Raw genomic sequence first — 21,207 nt, forward strand, 5'->3', positions numbered from 1 at the left:
TGAATCATTTCGTAGACAGAAAATAATAATGAAAAACAAATGTCAAGGTGAGCTCTGACCACCAATACAATTCAAATATACGTAATTTATTGTGATGTAAACTCACTCGGGTTTAACTTGATTTAACTGTGAAATACACACTTTGTTTCATTGTCTCATCTGCAATTCTGGTACACTGAATATATTATGTTAACATTTTACACATTGTTATGTTTCCTCTTGTTTGTATTGCATTTTCACTGTAACACCAAGAATGAGGAGAATACTATTATAAAAATAAGAAACTGCATATGACAATTGGCCTGTATGACTATATTAGGCTCTGCTCATGTTAATTTATTTACACCGTCCCTATCAAAAACTGCAAGTGTGCGCAGGTCCTCCCCAAGGGGTAAACAGGCAGTTTACATCCCACACACACACACACGCGATCATTTTAAATTAAGATATTTTCCAAACACTTCCATAATTCATTTTCACTGCCAAATGAAAATTCACTCAAACACTGTAGGTAGGAAGCTAATGTCAAATGAGGTCAAATCACTTGTGTGCGCCCGGTGCCACGTGCAGTCTTTTAAAGTCCACTCAAACATCGCAGCTGAGGAGAAAAGTTTTTCTCGGTCTTTTCAAGTGATGGCCCCAAAGATTCTTTATTATAATCTCCTTCTACTCTTTGATTGTATTCATGCTTTTCTTTACAGATTCGTACAGCCAAATCTACGCTGCCTGACAGATGGAGCCTAAGTTACATTCAGCATCTTTTTTGGTGACAGCAGAATCCATCTTTCTTTCTCTGCTTCGATAAATTCCAGACATTTCACAGACACACCTTATTTCATGAGGAAAAAGTCTCACCATAATGTTGGAAAATCGAAAATCAAATCACAGTCTTCACGACATGTTTTCATCTAGTTTATTTGTATTTAATGTTAACAATAAGCAGACAGTGGACAAAAATCTTTTGATAGAGCATTTGAACAAACAACTGTGAGAGTGACAAAATCCATCTGGGACAGAAACTGAAGAGAAATACTTTGGGTTAACACACCATAAATAAGCCCATCAGACACTCCTTTGTTTTGTATGGATCATCCCTAATGAATGTCATCATGAACTGAAAAAAAAACAACAACAAAAAAAACAAAAGACATTTTAACCATCCATCATTCACTTCTCTGGCACAGTTCGGCACACGGTCGGAAAGTTGTGACTTTCAACGTCATCTCAAGCAGAGTCATAGTGCAAAGGCTGGATTTTAAGGGGGTGGGGCTGAATCAGTGACGACTACCTACAAGTGAGAGTCAATTGACCCAGTTCATGTCAAATTTAGCATCGGGGCCTATAAGTTTAACATTAGAATTCAGTTTGTCACATTTGTTTTCTGATGCCCAACTACAGCCTGATATGCTTTGGTCATAGCTCGGATCTCTGACTGCATTAGACATTTATCAGTGAAACAAAATCTGAAACTTTTCATTGTGTTTTAATCTCTTTAGTGCCGACAAACAAATGTATGAAAACCCCATTATTCAGTGTCAACATCAATAGTTCTAATAATTTATGTACAATTATTCAATTAATCATCTTTATTTACTAAAAGAAAAAAAACATAATTACAGTAAGCACATGAAAAAATTAGGACAGTACAATATCAATGATTGGTTAAAAGTATAATAATATCATGATTAGCATTTCCACAATGATTATTATCATCGTGACAACTCTCTGAATTTGTAAGTGCCAAGATGCTTTCAGGAAAAGTGTCTCATGTCAAAAATATAAATAAGGCAGAAACAATAAATAACATTCCAACAAATTAAATGTAGTAAATGTACAACACGCTGCCAAGTCAACAGGAGAGTTGAGGTCTGTGACGTGTGCCTGTAATGATTGTAGACCTTCGTTTCCCAGCAGTTAAATTCAAAATCATTCCCTTGTTACGACTGGACAGGAAAAAACATAAAGGTTTCGATAAAAGACGTCGTTGCCACGTTGGAACTGTCATTTCAGAAGTGGCCTTTTTTCCTCTACTGCCATCAGATATATCCGCCTGTGATACGGACACTGATGACGGACGTTAACAGCCTTTCTTTCGAGTTCAGCCAGCGAACGATATATTGTTTCCCTCTACCTGTGAACAAACCTCACAGGGGGTATTTCGCTGCGGTCGTGAGTCCAGGTCCTCGGGAGCCACATCACTGGCGTCCGTCCATTTCACCAGGTAGTTAACTGAAAATGAGCAGCGCTGCCGCTCCAGGTGGCCGGGGCTGTGAGCTGCTCCGACAGAGTCTGTGACAGACGCCGTACGACAATACAGGCTGTGGGTAAGTAGGCTAAGCAGGGGAACAGAGACAGAGGGAAAGCAGAGCCCTGAGACACGGCAGAGGGGGAAGGAGGATAACAGACTGAGAAAAGAGGAGAAGAAGAACACAAAAGGAGTAACTGAGTTTTGAATTCAGTAAAGAAGGATGCTGGGGAAAGATAGGGGGGAAATGAATAGGGAGAGAATGAGGGAGATGAAATAGAAAGGGAAAAAAATAAGGACAAAAAGAGAAAGGGGGGGGGTAAAAATAGAGGAAATGATGTGCAAATGAAGCAGCCGAGATGGAGACTCACAGCTTTTACCCGTGGGAACAGGACTGTCCTCCTCTCCTCACCTCTACCAGGCCCTTGCCTCATGAGGTGTGCAGCACAACGCACCCCACACCACAATTCACACAACCTCCCCACAGCCAGGTGCTGCTCGGAGACAGACGAGGTCAAAAATTTTTCCCAAAACCCAACATTTCTTGTGGATGCGGAGAGCCGAGCCTCTGACCTGCTCTAATCAGCGGGGCAGGCTCCCGACTCCCGCTTGACATTATGACATTTGCCCCAAAGCCAACGGGGAGAGAAAAGGATTGTCCGACAGTCTTGTCAGTTCATCCGAGCGAATACACTCACCGGCCACTGCATTACAAACACCTGTACACCTCGTGCGACTATCCAATCGGCCAATCATGTGAGAGCAGTGCCACCATCAGAACAGCGGGGAATGTGACCCCTGTGATTTTGATTTGTTGGTGCCGGACGGACTGGTTTGAGTATTTATTCTGAAACTGCTGATCTGGGATTTACATGCTCAGTCTCAGTCTCCATAGCTGAACCCAGAATGGTGCAGTAAAACAGATCAGAGGAGGAGGGCAGATAACCACTCCTCACAACTCTGGTGGAACAGAAAAGCATCTCAGGGTGAACAAAATGTCGCACCTGGAGGTGGACGGGCTAAATCATCATATTACTACGCCTGGTTCCACTCCTGTCAGCCAAGGAGACGGAGTCTGAGGCTGCGGTGGGAACAGGCTCACCAGAACTGTTCAGTTGGAGTCTAGAACAATGGAGCCAGCTCGGACAAATCTCAATTGCTGCTGAGGCATGAGATGGTGGGGTCAGAATTTGGCGTGAACGGCATGAATCCATGGACCCGGCCTGCCTCGTGTAAACAGTCCAGGCTGCTGCCGGTGGTGTGATGGTGAAGGTCCTACCTGTTGTTAGTATGGCGCTCTGAGCGAAGTGATCAGTGAGTGTATATTCCAAAATGTACCACGCAGTAGATCACGGCAGTTACACAGCATATGTAAATCTCAGTCAAAATATTTGTGTCCTACTGTCCAAAACAACATGATTGTGAGCCTCGTTATACCAAATACCATCTCATTAGGTCAGTTTTAAAAAGACAGCCGACACATTTGAGATCAGGAAGATAAAAGATCATGTAGGGACTGGGTATCAGTAAAAACTCAGTGCTGATGCTTTTTTAAATGGGATTTAAACCGTTTTTTTTCCTTTGGAGTATTTGATCAAGGAAACGGTCACCAAACTTAACAGAATCAGACTCTTCTCAATTGATCCTCGTAATAAAATGATCATAGAAAATGTGTGAGGCAACTGTAATGCCATGTTTTGAAACATTTGTTCCCTTTTTATTCCTAGAAATGGGTATCGACATTTAGGAAAGCACCAGTATGCATCCCTGTTCAATACCCAGTCCTTAAGATCTGAAGAGCTTCATTCCAAAAGCACACACACACACGCACGCACGCCCACATACGCAATGCTAGTTAAGCCAAATCGGAAATTCTTGTTTGCTAACTGTGTCGGGATAATGATGACAGACACCTCACTTTAGAATGAAACTCTTCATTTTAAATCCTGCACTAATCTAACATTGCAGACACACATTGGTTCTTGTATATAATTGGGGGTAATATTGCAACATTGAATTTCTACAAAAACAGTTGTCCAGTTTTATGAGAGTCCGTGTTATTTATGCAGGAAAGACAATTAGTTCACTTTTCCTGTCTCGGAGCTCATGACGTCTGTGATTCCCTTGTTGAAACACTGAGGTGTGAGTTGATACTGAAACATTATTAAAAGACCCCAATCCCATTTTTGTTGCAGTACAAAATGCCCATTTGTATTTTTCTTTAAATTTTAAAAAGCATGCAGTAAAAGGGTAATGGATGCAGAGTCACCTAAAACAAGTTTCAAATTCTGGACTTCTGTAAGTGGACGTCAAGGAATGTGGAGTTAATCTGATGCAGGGTTTGGCAATGTGAGAATATATCCTGACGCGCACACACTGTGGCCAGTCCCATAGTTCCGTAAGCAGCACATGGTTTGAACTGGTAGAAATTTTAACATAAACAAATACAAATAAATCTCATAAACAAAAGCAAACACAAATACATACCTCATGTCTTTGTCCTGGTTTAAAAAACCCTGTTTTTGTACAGATTGTGAGGCAGAGACTGAAGATATCCAAAGTGATGTCTCTGCCTGTGCGTGCGTGTGTGTGTGTGTGTGTGTGTGTTTGTGTGCATGTGCGCATGTGCATGGATACAAGGTTGTGAGACTCTTTGTGCACTTTATGTGTCTGTGGGCGTAAGCACATCTAAATTGTCAGCATGACACATCGTGGGAGTTCTGATAGACGGGTGAGTGCCTCTTTCATACTCACAGCCTTTGTGTGTGCACCTGCATGTGATCGTGTGTTTAAGTGAGCAAATCTACGAACAAAATTTCAGCAAAGGGTCGCTCTGCACTGTGGAGAGGAAAGAGTGTGACTGTAAGCATGTGCAGTGCATGTTTCCACAGTGAATCATGAGCAACTTGTACTAAAGGAGCAGCAGTATTTTTACACAGTCACACATTTTGTCACTTAAGTCAATGATATGGCTGCTTATGGTTGAGGTGCTACTAATGAGAGCCCTCAACTGTCTCTCTGTGTCAGTGCTTGCAGTTCGGCAGTGTGTAGGGAATGATGGAGGAAGACATTTTTACGACTGTAGCTGTGCAGGGACAGGGGGCCTCGGGGTGGTTGTCCTAAACGGCCTGTGAATGTGGCGGATGAGGAGGACGAAGAGGCGGCGGAAGAAGGTGTAGGAGGCGGAGGGGAGGCTTGGTCTGACGATGAGACGCTTGGGGAGGGGCTCCCCCTGCTCGCAAGACTGTGGAGGCTTGAGGAGGCGCTGGCCCCGACTGCGCGAGGGATATGGCTCGGGGGGTAGTGCTCTCCTCCTCCTCCTCGTCTTACGCCACCTGACAGATTAACTCCACCGGGAGTTAAGGACTCAGTAGAGGAGGACGCCCCCTCTGGCTGCCTGGAGGATAGAGATGGAATTGCAGTGAGATTAGCAACCGGCGAACCGGAGCCCGGGCATTGATTTGGATTGGCGCCCGGCTGTGACACTTGAAGCTGAGCCGGAGTACAAGGTGAGGCTGGGCCTGACATTGCAGAAATAGCGGGGGACCAGTGGAAGGAGCCCGGAGACAGATTTAGAGCTGGGTTACGGGCTGAAGACTGTGCCAATACCCCCTGGCAGTGGCGCTCCTCCCTGGCAGTGTGTCGCTCGGAGGCAGGAGGGGGGCCGTGCAGAGGTGGATGGTGATGGGGGAGGTGCTGGTTACAGAGGTCCCCTCCGAGTGCTGCCCCCACACCCCGCACTACCCTTCGGTCCCTTGGGGCCAGACTGCTGCTGATGCCTAGTCCTGACCACCGGCCTGGATGATTGGTCTGAGAGGGAGAGAAAGATAAAGACAGATGTTAAAAAAGAGACTTTGCCATTTACCTTGCTTTCTGTGCGTGTCCCTGCTGTTTTCCAAGAATAAATCACTGAACGCATCCCGGGGGAACAAGTGGGAGCGAGACAGGAAGACACCGACAGGAAGAGAGGAATAGAGGAACGGGCAGCATGAGCGCTGTTATGTGTTCAGTATAGATTGTTAATTGGGTGACATTTGGAGAATGATCTCTCTGGGCTCCTGCAGCTTGTTCTAATTGATTTTAAACCAACCGGAACCCTGCTCACTAAAGAACACGCATTGACACACACACACACACACACACACACACACACACACAAACAGTAACATCTGCATTTACGGAGATCTGCACTCATGGTATCCAAAATCCCCACTCACAAAGCAATGGGATCTCTCTCTTTCTCTCTCTCGCTCTCTCTCAAACACTCAAACACACACAGACGCACACACACACTATGGGGAGGATGGCACATGAAGCTAGATGGCAGAAACAAGAGCCACCTGTTCTCTTTCACACTCCACTGCACCCCTTATGCAACATATCTCATCACTGTCCCCCTTCGCTCTCTTTCCCCAGCTCTCCCTCTAACTGCCTTTCTCACACACACACACACACACACACACACACACACACACACACACAAACACAAACACACACACAAACACACACGCACGCACAGCCAGTGTGCATTGTCGACTAAAGTATCCCAATCTCATCCGACACTGAAACTCATGGGAGAATCAGCCGGGTTGACATTTACCTAGACAATGGTGTGTGTTTCCCCGTGTGCGGTGTGCATATGCATAAGCATGTGTCTGTGTAATTGTAGACACACACACAAAGTGTGTTAATGTGTTTATTTGTGCATACATGCATTTATTTAGACTCCCCTGTGCTTTGTGTGTGAACGTGATCATGTTTCCATGAGTGCTTGTGTGGTAATCAATAATAAACGTAATGTAATTACTGCGTCGAGCCTGTTGAGAGGAATTTCACGTGAGGGGGAAAAATGTAATTAGCCAGAACACAGCTAACTGAATAAGTACAGTATCGCTGTGCAAATGCAAATTCAACGAAACAGTTGCTTTTCATGAGCTAATACTGTCAACCTGAAATCAAATTAACAAAGGGGAGGGGAGGAGAACATGGGGGATGACAAAGACAAAGCTGGAAGTGAGACAATGTGTGTTACAAATTATGCCTGTTGGACAGAGAAAGGTAAGTGGCGATATATAATTTGCCAAAGTGTCAGAATCATAAAACTTAAAGATAAAACAAAACGCTGGGATGGGGTGTTACGTGATCAGCATTACCGGCACCGTGCTGCTGATCATTCTAAACAGAACGCATCCATCCATCCATCCATCCATCATGTACCGCTTTATCCTTTAAGGGTTGCGGGGGGCTGGAGGGTGACTCTGGGCGATAGGCGGCGCTCACCTGGACAGGTCGCCCGCTCATCCCAGGGCCAACATACAGAGACAAACAACAATTCACTCTCACATTAACACCTGGTCAATTCAGAGTCTCTAGTTTAACTTGATCCCAATCTGCTTTGACAGTGGGGGGGATAAACACAACTCAATATTACCTAACTTCACTGTAGTTTGTCTCCTAATGTTACAATTAAGTGGTTGTGTCAACATACCAGTGTTGGTGTTTTTTGTATTTCGGCTACTCTAATTTGACGACAGCTTCTAACTGTTTAACAAGTCAAGTGTGTGCCACAAGTATCAGTTTACATTCATCAGATGATGTAACACAGCCGGTGTGTGTTGCACTTCATAGCACTTTTTTTTTGCGGATCCTTATTCAGTGCCTTAACTCAGGAACAGAGGGGAGGGATTGTGACCATATTTCACATTTGGTTGGATACTGAGTTGGTGACATCTTGGATTCCCAAGAAGAAGTTTGTGTCTTTTCACATTGTGGCTTGACTTTTGTTTTGTTTCGCTCTAACTTCCATTTCACCACAAAAAAATACACTCTATACCTTTTTATTAAATTCCTTAAAAAAAGCAGCAACTCTGGTTGTGTTTTTTTTTGTGTGTACATACACCTGCAGCCTGTGCCATACTGGTAAATTGGCTTCAAAGACTAATTGTATTTCAAGTATATGTTGCGTCAGCAGATTAAAAAAATCTAAACCTTTTTGTACTTGAGACACATTCAATTCACTAACCACACAGAACTGATTTCAGTACAGATTATATTTAATAACGTAACCCTTTTCCTGCACTGGAAAGAAAGTTGCGCTAATTATACTGTGGTTGGAAACTCTGTCGATGCAGTGGTTTGTGAAAATTCCCAGCCCCTGAACACACACCAGATGTTTTAATATCCTACTGTGAGGTGCTATTTCTGGCTTTTTTTGCATTTCAAAGTATGCAAGGATTCTATGAGGATTTAGCTGCGACTGTGTTGGGCTCTAAATTAGTCTGAGGCTACAGGATGGGGTAAATTTGACGAGTAAACAAGGTCCTGTGAAACAGCTGAAAAATAAGAACAAGTGGAGAGGGTAAACCTTGCTCTGAACATTTCTGTTATTTTTTTGTAGCTTATATCTAGAAAACCAAGGTCTCTAAGAGCAGACACGTAGTCTGGGTTGATAAGACACATAATCATGTCATCTGCATACGAAGAAGTGACATGGTTCACACTCCCCACATAATAAAAGTATGCAACCTTACTGTTGGGAGATGAATAAGCAATGCAGGACGTAAGAGAGACAGCGAGAGAGAAACCTTGTCGGATGCCACGTTATAGGGAGACAAGGTGAAATATTGGTGTTTGTCTGTAATCTGGATGTATTTTAGATACCATATAGAATACCATACAGTATATGGATCATACATAGTATATTTCGCCAAAAATCATTCCAATAAGCATAGAAGAGATAACTACCTTCTACATGGTCACAAGCTTTCTCTGCTTCTAATGCAATATGATTTTCCATGGTCTATAATCAGTGCACTATATTAATCTCCTTACATTGTATGATAAAGAGAGATTCCACGTGAATCCAGTCTGGACGACATTGACGAGTGAAGACATTTCTCAAGCCAAGTGACTCGAACAATGTAATATTTTATATTGAGATTGCAAAAGTGAGATTGGCACAGCTTAGGATCCTTCACTGTTTTTCTTTAATCGATTCACATTTAACTCTTTATAAAATCTGGATTGGTCCATGCTGCGTGTCTCTGATGCTTGTGAACCCCACACCACCAGTACTACATGGAAACAGTTCCCGACAGAGATTTGATTTGAATTGCAGCCAAACAACCTGCTTCCTTTTTACGTCCAACTGTAAAAAAAAACAAAAAACACAACGACAAACAAAACAGAACACAACAGCACTCTGCCAAAACATCACAGGGTGTGGCGCCTGCACAGCTTACTTAAAGAGCTTGGGGAGTGTGTCTCTGCTTTCTAATGGGCTCTAATGGGTGGATGACGACTACAAGACTTCTTGCAGATTCCTTGATCTAATTAAGAGGAGAGAGAATTTCCATTCAAGCCAAATTTTCTACATATGGGACATTGTGGAAAAAGATGAGACTGTGTTGAATTTCCAGCATGGTTTGCAGGTTTATGTGGGATGGCTTAATTAGGGCTAAATTGCTAATCTTACAAAAAAATCTGTAGTCTTTTTCCACCCTCGGATACTTGAAAAAAACAACAGAAGGTAAGGCGAGAGCAGCAACATTGGCAGACAAGTCTGAAAGAAATAATTACTAGGCACAGTACAAAGAGTTGGTTGTAGAGACATATGTTCTGTATCAAAGGGACATTTTTGATCCAAGTTTTTTGAAGAAGAAAAAAAAATGATAGAAAATAATTAAATACTACGCAAGCGAACGCAACAACAAAACTGGGGTAAAAGTGGGCGGCAAATGTGAGTGCAGAGGAAAGGAACACAGACAGAGAGAGAGGGAGAGAAAGGTCAAGCAGAATGAAGATGTGGGGAGTAAACAAATACAAGGAAAGAGGTGAGGCTACAGGATTAAATGAATGAGAGACGAGTGAAAATGTGATTCAAAAAACCGGGATAAAGAAAAATGACGGCAACAGGAGAACAGACAACAAGCCGCAGACAGAAAAAGAGAGCAGGACTGATTTACAAACTCAGGTGTCCTTTCTCAAGTACACACTCTGCGGCAAACAGGCTTCCTCATCGCCACTGACAGTGTGTGCAAACACTCTGGAGAGTTGCTCTCACACGTTGTCCTATAAACACACACACACAGACAGACACACACACACGCACACACACGCACACGCGCACACGCACGCACACACACACACACACACACACCTAGGTAAGTCAGAGTGATTTAAGGAGGCCCTCTCCTGCAGCCTTAGTTTTTATTGGGCAGTGAAGAAAACAGCAATGTGGTAATGGCCAAGTTTGCATAAAAGAGCTCCTTAAAAGCCAACAACATCCCAAAACGAGTTTGCCATTTATCCGTCTGTGTCACTTTTATTCCGGAAAAAAGGGAGGGGTGGGATATTTATTTGCCTGATTTTTGTTTCCCCCAAACAGACCACAACTACATAATCATAGAAAACTACACCAACAGTCTAATGTGAGTACACAACTCACATCATCAAACACCTAATTCCTGCTCTCACACACACACACACACACACACACACAACTGTATCTAATGAAGGTCATGTGGCCGATGTGTATTGGACCCCCAAAAGTTTCCAACTCTTCACAGTGAAATTTGGAGTTAATATATAATTTTGGAGCTCTGATTTTGGAGTTGTGAATTAATTATATTCTGTGACACCCACATAAGAAAAAAGGAAATCTATGGTTATTACGACTATCCAGTGAAGTGTGAAATGCTCAGCGTTTAATACAGATACACCCACCCAGGCGGTACTCTAAATCCTATTTAAATAATAACTAAATACTTTTTCCCACCATAATGCGTGAGCCCAAACCTCCAACTTCTTCCCGTCTACCTGTGGCTCAACATACAGTCACATTCATATTTGATTGCATTATTTATGCCCAGAAGGTTGAGCAGGTGCAATATACGCTGTGGCTGCACTTTCACAGCTATTTAAAACAAAGTAATTGTTGTTTATTCATTGATTTATTTGTTTATTCGTGTTCTTTTTCAGTTATGACTGTTCTTTGACATTTACTCTCCGCACTGCATCTATCTGTGTTTCAAAGGGTTTAACCTGAGCCAGGCCACACGACAATGATAGTAACCATCGCTTCCATACGGGGTTAGTAACATACAGCTGTCAAACTATGTTTTATAAGTTGTTGTTTATTTATAAGTCCAGGTATCGGCAAGGTAAAAATGTCATCTGAACATCTCTCATTATGTCACGACTCAAAAGACACACAGTCCTTTTTGAGTTGGAAAGGCAGCAGGCAAAACACCACGAGTGCTACACACTGGTTTACACTGGGTTTTGAATTTGGAGGTATGATAAAAAAGAAGAGCCAGAGCAGGATGTGGAACATGATTCCCACACACACACAGAAATCCCCACAAAGCTCAATCTATCATTTCCTGTGCTCTTGCCCAGAAAGCACCATTGAATATTTACCGACAAGTGTAAACGGCGGAGTCTCCCACGTCAACAAAAGGCACTTTGCTGGATAAAGCGGGTACAGACAATCAAACAAGGGGTGAGGCCGCGGTCTGGGCCTGGTGTCTCACAGCCGCAGCACAGCTTTACTTGGTTTTCATCAATACACAATCCCCTCAGGAAGTGAGTCTCTTGTACAGCCTGTAGCAACATCCTCGCTTTCCCCCGTCCTCTCTTCATCACTCTCTGTTACATGTAGTCGTCCATCTTCATCTCCCCTCTCCTCCCTGCCTCTCCATTTCCCTACAAAACTCTCCCTATTTCTAACTGCTGTCTCACTCCGCACCGCTCCTTCTTCTCTGCTTTTTTTTTTATTTTATGAGAAAATCAACTTACAATATATGTTACTGGAAGCACTTTAAAATGTGTAAAATACAGTATCAGTAAATCTCCTATAAATTCACATAGTAATTCAGCCAAAGTTAGAACAGTCAGAGGACAGGATATTTTTTTTTAAAGTAAACAATGTCAGAGATCAAACTTAATACAGTAAATTATTGGATTAAATTGCAGGAAAAATGTCCATAGCCTCACCCTTCTCACATACAGCCCCATATGGAATATGGAAAATGTCCAGACTTCAGTTCATGTCTGAAAGCATGTTTAGTTAAGCTTTTATGTTCATTCAGTTGGTTTAGCCAATGATTTTGTCTTTACATTTCAGTTTATTTAAAAAAAAAATGTATATTAATGAATGCTAATGACACCAGGATACAATGCTTTAAACTGTGAGGGATGATTTTGAATTTAACAGTATAGACAGGTTTATCTCTGACAGCCTGCTCCAGACCCCGGGCAAAACATACTGAATGTATAAGGACATTTCCAGGAAGCATCCGCTAAACCTGTTCCTTTCCTTGACTCGCACCCTCTTGACCTCTCTTCTATCATCTCTCACCTTCACTCTGCCCTTGCTTTTGTCCCTTCCTCTCTCTCTCTCTTTCCTAGTTACGTAACTTGGTGCTTACGAATGCCAGCGGCAAGCAGAGCTGAGTAGACCCTGACAGCCGGAGGATTGATGGTACTCTACTGCAGTCTGGAGACCACATAGAGAGAGAGAGAGAGAGAGAGAGAGAGAGAGAGAGAGAGAGAGAGAGAGAGAGAAAAGGTTTTTTTTTTCTACAGCAGAGACAGTTTAAGTTGGTGTTGGGCCTGAGATGATGAAGGAAGATGGAGAGCGAATAAGAGAAGACCATGTCTTATGTCAATAAGCTGTCAACCCAGCCCACACTGCAGCAGACTGCCACCCGGCCGGATGTCACGTCCTACACCTGTCGGCTGGAGCCACACGCCGAGAGACGGGACCGCGCCGCACAGCTGATCGACTCACATTGCTAGCAAACTTCAGCCCTGCCACCGAACTACAGGGAAACTACCTACATTACCGCCAATGTCATTTTTGGAGCAACAGCAGCCAAACCTGCTGCAAACCACCAACCATTCAACCGGGTTGTTTGTGTGTGAGTGTGTGTGTGTGTGTGTGTGTGTGTGTGTGTGTGTGCCTGTAAGTCTATACATTTTTCAGACTTACAATATCTCAGTCAGGGCAACTCCGCTGCATATCAATATGGCTGAAGGCATGAATATATTACAATGTCTGAGACTGAGTCATCTCTTAACAAACAAAGGATTTCCGTAAAAGAAAACAAACTTATTTACAGACGGAGCCTCGAGGAAAAGTCACAAACCCTATATCCACATTTCCAGGACGTGAACCATCGCATGCGCTCACACATGTTCAAATGCAGCGTGAAGACTCTTCTCAACCCGGTGGGTACGTGAGGGACACATCATCTACTGCTGCTAACTTGATGCCTCTGTCGTGTTCCGGATCTTCCAACGACTTGGTGCTAGTGCACACTGTCCCATCTGAGGGATTTAGATTCACAGCAGGTCATTCACACTGTGCAGCCTCAACCCGTACCGAGCCCCTGGGGAGAGCAGGACCGGTGTGGCAAATACCGTATAATTATTATGCAAATGAGTCCACAATGTCCTCTGTTGACTTCTGGTGACTTTCCTGGCAGCGCGTGGTTATTGCTCATTTAAAGCCAACTCATATTTCTTTTCAGGAATAGACCAGAGGTATGAAACTTTCAGCTAAATGTTAAGATGTACTGTTGTTGACTGTCTGAATTTAGCAACTGTTGACAATTGAAGACACGCAACTAACTGAGTGCTGATTACATGCCCCACTGATAAAACACCTCAGAGAGGCGTGGATCGCAGCTGCAGAGGGTCGGGAGCATCATGGCAGTTCACATTGGTTTTTGATGCGTCCAATGAGATCACTTCCTAAAACCGAAGTTTCTTAACCAGAACTTCTGTCTCGCTGGTGATTCATACACTACTTATAATTCTCGATGTCGAGAAGTGTATAGCCCCAGAACTTCAGATTCTTCCCAGAGAGAAAAAGGCAGGCTGGCGAGTATTGAAGCCAGCGCCACGCTGTGTAATGAGGTTTCTTGAGCAGCTCTGATGGGCATGTATGCCGAAAACCCGCATTGCTCATCAACCCACATCCCCCAACAGGTTTGTGCGTGAGCACGCGCATACGCACGCGTCTGTCTGTCTATGTGTGCGTGTGTGTAATCATGGCGAAAGTCATTGACCACCAGCCTGGCCAATATGCTTGGTGAACATTGCCCAGAACCACAAGCTGAAACGGAGTGGGAAGGAATAAAGAAAAATGAGCGAATGAGCGAAGATGACGGAAAGAAATGGGAGAGGATGAAGGAACGGAGGATGAATAGGTGAGAGAAAGAGGGAGAGTAGACTGAGAGAAATGACAAATAATACAACAAGTAAAAAAAAAAAAGAAAACATTGGGTCAAAGAAAAAAGGAGATGCCACACAGGTAACAGTGAGATAAAACAAAGGGAGAGAGGAGAGCAGAGCAACGGGCTGCAGGGGACCATATTGGGAAAAGTGAGAGGAAAAGGTGAGAGAAGAGACCCTCGGTTACAGCAGATGAAAGAGACAGATAATTAGCTAGAGTCGGGGATGTAGAGGAAAGCAGAGAGACAGTATGTGTGTAAGAGAGGCGGCATCAATATAAGGCAGGAGAGAAAGACACTTCAATGGAAAGCTGTGTTGTGGGGAGGCAGGGTCACATTACATTAGCTACCGCAGGAGCAACTAATGTGCCAAGAACATCAAATTAAAGTGTCGCAGTGGTTACCAGAGAAACAACAATGGTCATTTACAGAGGAAATCGTAAAAGCATTGCCTCAACCACAATCTCCACTCTTGTAGATTGTGTGGCGACTTTACCAACATCTCTGTAGGTATAGCACTAATGCGTGTGTTGTCATGAATAAACTCAACAATTCCAACAAGAGCAAGCAGCATTCGTGCGTTTACATACATCGCAATTTTCACACAGTTTCATCACCGCGGTAATTGAGTTGAACAGGGGGTTCGCCCAGGGCCCATGCGAGTTAGAGCCGCCACTGCCTCCTGAACATTAAAACCTGCCAAAGGCAGCTCGATATTTACCTTTACAGTTGAATAAGTCAACAAAATCAGGCCAAACATCTCCAAACACACGCTGAATCAGAGGAGATCTAGTGCACATGAATCTGTCACTGTGTCATTTCACAGTTAGAAGAGGTTTAACTTGAATCCTCTAGAACAGTGACTCTTCCCCAATGGGGAAACAAATAATATAATATGTTCCAAAAAAGAGATATTTTAGACTGGGAATTGTTTTTACATTAAATTAACTGTACCAGTGATAAGATCTGCATTAGAATGGATGTTATTGAGTGTGTTTGTGGGACATTCATCACTAAAAAAGGAGTGAAAGGAACAGTATTTGATTTCATCTCGTTCTCTCTCCCTCTACCAGTATTTATTCTGGTGGGTCGCGACCCGCAAAGGTTGAGAACCGCTGTGCTAGAAGTGTCGCCACGCAGATTTCGTCTGACCTGCTTTCCAAAGACACGCAGGTCAGGTGAATTGGAAACTCGACATGGCCCGTAGGTGCGAATGTGTTTGCCTGTCAATGTGCGTTAGCCCTGTGACAGACAGGCGACCTCCGTCCAACCCTAATGTGTGCTAGGAGGTGATCGCAACACCGAACGCGTGTGGCGGTGTGGTTCATAAATAGATGCATGCTTAAGCTGTCCTGCAATAAACGAAAACAGCATCCGCCTCGTTGAAGCTGCACGCTGACGCATGAGGCTAACTACCCCTCCCTGTGCACTTCACACTCTAACTGGACCGATTCGCCGCACCTGGCTGCCCCCCCTACGTGTCAACACGGTCCCCGCCGGCACCGTTTAATTATTGCAGAAGCTGTGATCTGCGCTCAGCGTTGCTCCGCCGCCTGATGTGTTCACCGCGTGCACACAGCTTTACCTCTGGATTTACAAAATAATGCTCCGTCAGTGGTAAATTACTCTTCCATTCCCATTGTCTGTTTCAGAAATGCCATTTCAACTGACACTAAAACTCCTAGCCCTTAAATTGTGTTGACGGCTCTACGTTATCGAGGGTTATCCTCACAATGAGGACCACACCCCGGGTTGGACTCTTGTCAGTATCCATTCCCTTTGGCGTGGCATTCCTGGTCCAGATGGCAGAAGACCTGGAATTATTCCACCTTAATCAGGCTACCGCTGTTCGATTCTCCTTCTTCCTTCAGTCCCGCCCTGCAGGCGGCAGGGGCAGGAAAGCTCTACTTTCCCACGCTACGCCCAGGGATATTCCAAGCCAACCCTCAAGCCTGATTGCATGGATGTCCATTAACTCTGGCTGTAACATGTCTGTCCCTCTGTTTCCAACTGGTGGTCATACTGTAAACTGTGAACTTGTTTTGGATCCCTGTCAAGCCACGGTACATATTATTCTATGTAGACTCCTTATTCAACAGTGCACAGTCCTCACAGTTCCATATAAGGAGCATCTCGGGGAATTTTATTCTCTCAAAACATCTTCTGGCTAGAATATACTTAGTGCATCGTCTTTGGGCTCACAAACTCACAAGGAAATGTGCAACTCATCCAAAACACTGCTGCCTGAAAATTCCCCTTATATAATTTCCCATGCACGCAGCACCCGTCTCCTCTCAGTTACACTCAAGTGGCGCAAAAATAGAAGGATTCTCTTTTTTTGGTTCGCTCCATAAATACAACCCAGTCAACAATTTTCCTCATAAGGTTAACACTGTTACAGTTTAGCATAAAAAGAAAATTGTATGTCCTATAGTAAAGTGATCCGGGGAAATATGACCCTGAGTTTAAAAGTAGGCAAGATAAGAATCAGAATCAGAAATATACAGGTATACAGGTGTGTGTGTGTGTGTGTGTGTGTGTGTGTGTGTGTGTGTGTATGCGAGAGAGAGAGGTAGAGGTAGAGAGAGTGAGAGCAAGAGAGAGAGAGTAGCGGGGCATGTAACACAATTGTGAGCACTGATGGAGCATGAAGCTGATGGTAGCCAAAACTCTTTTCTGCTCTCTGGGTATATAAAAGTCTACCCCACCGCCATCAGTGCACCGACTGATTGCATATACTCATACACACTCCTGCAGTTATGTGCTCATACTGCAGCAAGTCCGCACACACACGCACGCACGCGCACACACACACACACACACACACACACACACACACACACACACACACACACACACACACACACACACACAAATACACACACACACACACTTACATACAGCTACCCCTCTCCTGTCAGTTTGGTGCAGCTGATAAGCTGCTTTCCTGGTTTCTCGTCTTGTTCTGTGTGACAGCCCATGAGAGCTAAAACAATACAGGAAATCTAAAAGGGGATGTTGGGGTGGGGGGGGTGAGAAAAAGTAGAAAAAGTATGAGGGGGTAAAGTAGAAGAGAAGAGAAATACGCCTAAGGAACAAAAGGAAATATGATTTTTCCATCAGATGTCTCCAAAGCCTGATGGTGAGGCTGCAGTTGCCACCTGTGTCATCACACTGACAACAACAGACTGCCCCGCTGCACCCACACTTAAAAAACACAAAGACAAGAGAGGCGAGAAGAAGAAAGTCATCCCATGATACATTTATAGAGATAATTAACACCAGCTGCTCCGATGGATCGACTTAGTCCTATGGCGAGGCTGCTGAAAGTAGGAAAATGTGTTTGCACAGAATCATATAGTATCTCTCCTTTGTTTGTTTTTTAGCTAAATCGCAAAACTACTTTGTTTGCTATGTGTAAGAGTTAGTGTTATTTTTTTTAAAGAAATATGTGACAATTAAGTGAACTGAGTGCAACAGGAAGTGCCTGCACTTTGATTCACAGGAAGAAAAACAAGCCCCATTCGGTCAGTTAGCTCCATGCAAGTGACTATTTGCAGTCACAATGAACACAGAAGACAAAGTTTTACAGCGAGCAGAAAGTAATTTCTATGAATACTGTTCACATGGATGCCTGTGGAAATCCACAGTTACTGGGACATTCTGGTGAGACATGTTACTATTGAATTTTTCAATGTAATGTTTTTTAGATGCTGCGAGCACCAACGACCAGATTCTATTCCCCTCAGCTATAAAAGAGTGGCAGCAGAAACAGATGTCGCAAACCGATTGTCAAAAAAGAATACCCGGAAAAAACTACAGAATATCTGCGTCAGATGCCACTAGAGGAAAGATCACAGATGTGGAGCAACATGGATGACAAATTAATGTGTAAAGCACTTGGTTAGACAAGAGAAAAGGCTTCAGTTATGTGCAATCAATCTTAACTAACTTTTGTTGAACACAGAAATGGTTCAGAAATTCTCAGCCCATCCTATCCAGATGAGATATACTTCTTATGAATCGGTGTTGATATGTCGTGCCAATATTGACTGACATGTATGCAGTCTTAAGACAGGTCTGAAGTGGATGCTTGTCACACTGTTTTCTTTAAAGAACAAAATGCTCGGGCTAATATTCTGCTTCTTTGCGCGGGTGAACATAAATGAGGACAAAGAATACAGTACTTAAAGTGCAGCCTCATTATTTAGGCAGTCCATCACAGAGTCTGTGTAAACAGAAATACCAGAGCAGTCGAAAGCAAGTGACAGGTAAACCAGCTGTGCAGCTGTCATCGCTTACTGTTGTTGATTCAGCCTTGCTGGGAAGGACGTCTCAATTTACAAAATAGGTGTTTACACTGTTACAGTGTAAGGAGAGGGGGAAAACAAACACCTCATGAAAGACCGCAGGGGCTTCATCACTCTGAACTTAACACGTCCGCACATACGTAAGGACTCATCCTCGATTGTGAGGACCATTGCTACAAACTGGGATAATGTGTCAGAGTATTCAGGGCGGCAAATTGATTCATCGAAGGAAGGAAAAGTGTAGCTTCACCATGATGACAATTAGTTATTAAATGCAACCAAGATTGGTGGTAGAACTTTGTGTCTTTAAACAAAAACCCCCGTCTTTCTGGAAAGAATCATCATTTTTCCAAATGAGTTTGGCCGCGGAAAATGAGTTTGCTAAAAGTTATTTTGTTCTAATTATGTTTTAATGAACTATTTTTCGTCAGAATAATTGAATCTTTTCTCATTGAAAAAGCCACAGAGATCATTAGCCTACATTTTACATGGGTATTGTCATTGTGTCCCATTTTTTAGCCGCGTTATCGGCAGATACATAGAAAGGCAGTATTTCAAATCATTGCCCATCGCAAAGTGGTTGGGGTGGACACGGACCGACCGACCTCACTGGGAGGAATATCTGCACAGAGCCACAGTACAGCAGCTACAAACACAAACCTTTAATAATATTTTTCCGACAGCAATTTCTGCTCCATTTATCCAAAATGTGGGTAAAACCCAGACTGGTTATATCTGCTGTGTCAGAATGAGTCGAGGCACTACATCAGGTTCAGAAATGTCACCCAACCTTATCCACAAGCGTGTTGAATCAGGAGCAACTGGACTTGGTTGTAGTTTCTTGAAAAACTCCAGTTGCTCCTGATCCAGCACCCTTGTGGATAACTACGACGCGGAAGAATGACAATCTCCACGGACATAATGCAACCTTATCTGAGCAGAAACCAGAGATGAGTATTTTGCAAATATCTGATATACTGACGCTGGACCGGGTACTCCTGGTGAATGTTGTGCGTAGCCAGCTTGTGTGTCTATGTTCCGTGCGTGCACACACGGGCTTGTGTGTGTGTGTTATCAGTCAGTATAGGTGCACGCAACAGAAAGTGTAATGCCTGATATCTCAGAGTACTCGAGGGCGCTCTCTCTCTTTCCATCTGTTTCTTTCTCTCTCTCTCTCAAAACGTATCAAGCACAAGGAGAAACAGCGAAGAGAACACAGAGGGAGGAAAGAGGCAGAGGGCAACACAAAGAGAGAGGACATTAAAAGACATTAAAGAGAACAGTTGTGCTTATAAAAGCATCCATGAAAGAGAAACAATGAGGAGAGGCTGGAAAGACAGACAGAGATTCATTCTGTGATTAATTATCTTCATTGTATCCCAGAAAAAGCGCACAGGAGAGAGAACTGTATAGGAACCGGAGGAATTACTGATTCCCATTCATTGATTCATACACAATCAAGCAAAGCCACGAGGGTTTATGTGCATCTGGTAGTTCATTAAGTTCCCGGCAAGTTGCGAGGACAGGGTCAGAGAAACAGACAAGCCACAGCTAGAATTTCTACAGAGGTCGAAGTCTCTCAGGTTATGAGCTTATTAAATACACAATGTGTGTGTGTAAACACTTTTACTTGGCATAATGTGAATTTTCTTATCTGTCACGAAAACAAATTAGGCCCACATTTGATTTTTGATGAGACTGCCCCGGAGTTTATAAAAGGCTTCACAAATTTGGTATGTGAAGGGAAAAAAAATAGCCCCTAGCACAGAAAAACAATTTCCCATACTGACAAGCCCGCTTCCACAAATACACACCGACAGAAACCACTCAGACATGCGTGCACACGTCTCCATTAAACAGTGTCAGTGCCATTTAGCCTGATCATTCCTGGGAGTGTCACCACCTTGACTAAGCTATGGAAACTGTTCCATCACGCAGGGTCACATGTCCACAAAGACACATGAGTCAATTGTAACAGGATGGACACGTGCGGTACTGGGAAGAGGACTGATATGAAAGCATTTTGGGGAAATATGTCCATGTGAGTTAAATAAAAAGATAAAATGTCTGGAATCTCCGATGGTGACAATAACTCGAGTCCGGCACCCAACCAACCGCTTAAAACAAAGGAATGTCTTTTTCACACTTGGTTTTTGTTCAAACTGGGCAAACGAGACAAAGTGTGTGAATTACTCAGGTGTTAAGGTTGTGGAAGGGAAGGTTTGGCTTTGGACAGAGCCGAGGTAGCGGTTTCCAGTCCCGCGCCGAGCTAAAGGTTGCTGGGGGTAAGTTAATATTTAGCGTACAGACATGAAAGTGGAATAGTTCTTCACATCGAACTCCAAGAAAGAGAGGCCGATGCGCACAACTCCCAGAATGTTAAACTATCTCTTTGAATAATTGAAGTGATGAA

The 21,207-nt window shown here is 43.5% G+C and overlaps 1 protein-coding gene across 3 annotated transcripts in view; it reads right to left on the bottom strand.

The window, feature by feature from the left end:
• Positions 1-899: 899 nt before the first annotated feature.
• Positions 900-21,207, bottom strand: part of ccser1 (coiled-coil serine-rich protein 1) — a 106,407-nt gene continuing 86,099 nt past the window's right edge. For 2 of the 3 annotated variants that reach the window (XM_035639569.2, XM_035639570.2), the window contains exon 11: positions 900-6,055. In XM_035639569.2, the coding sequence (XP_035495462.2) occupies positions 5,252-6,055 (804 nt within the window). In that variant the 3' untranslated portion in view covers positions 900-5,251. The remainder of the gene's footprint in view (positions 6,056-21,207) is intronic. The other variant, XM_035639571.2, reaches the window with a different exon arrangement.

The sequence above is a fragment of the Scophthalmus maximus genome, chromosome 19, assembly GCF_022379125.1.
Source record: "Scophthalmus maximus strain ysfricsl-2021 chromosome 19, ASM2237912v1, whole genome shotgun sequence".
Lineage (NCBI taxonomy): Eukaryota > Metazoa > Chordata > Actinopteri > Pleuronectiformes > Scophthalmidae > Scophthalmus > Scophthalmus maximus.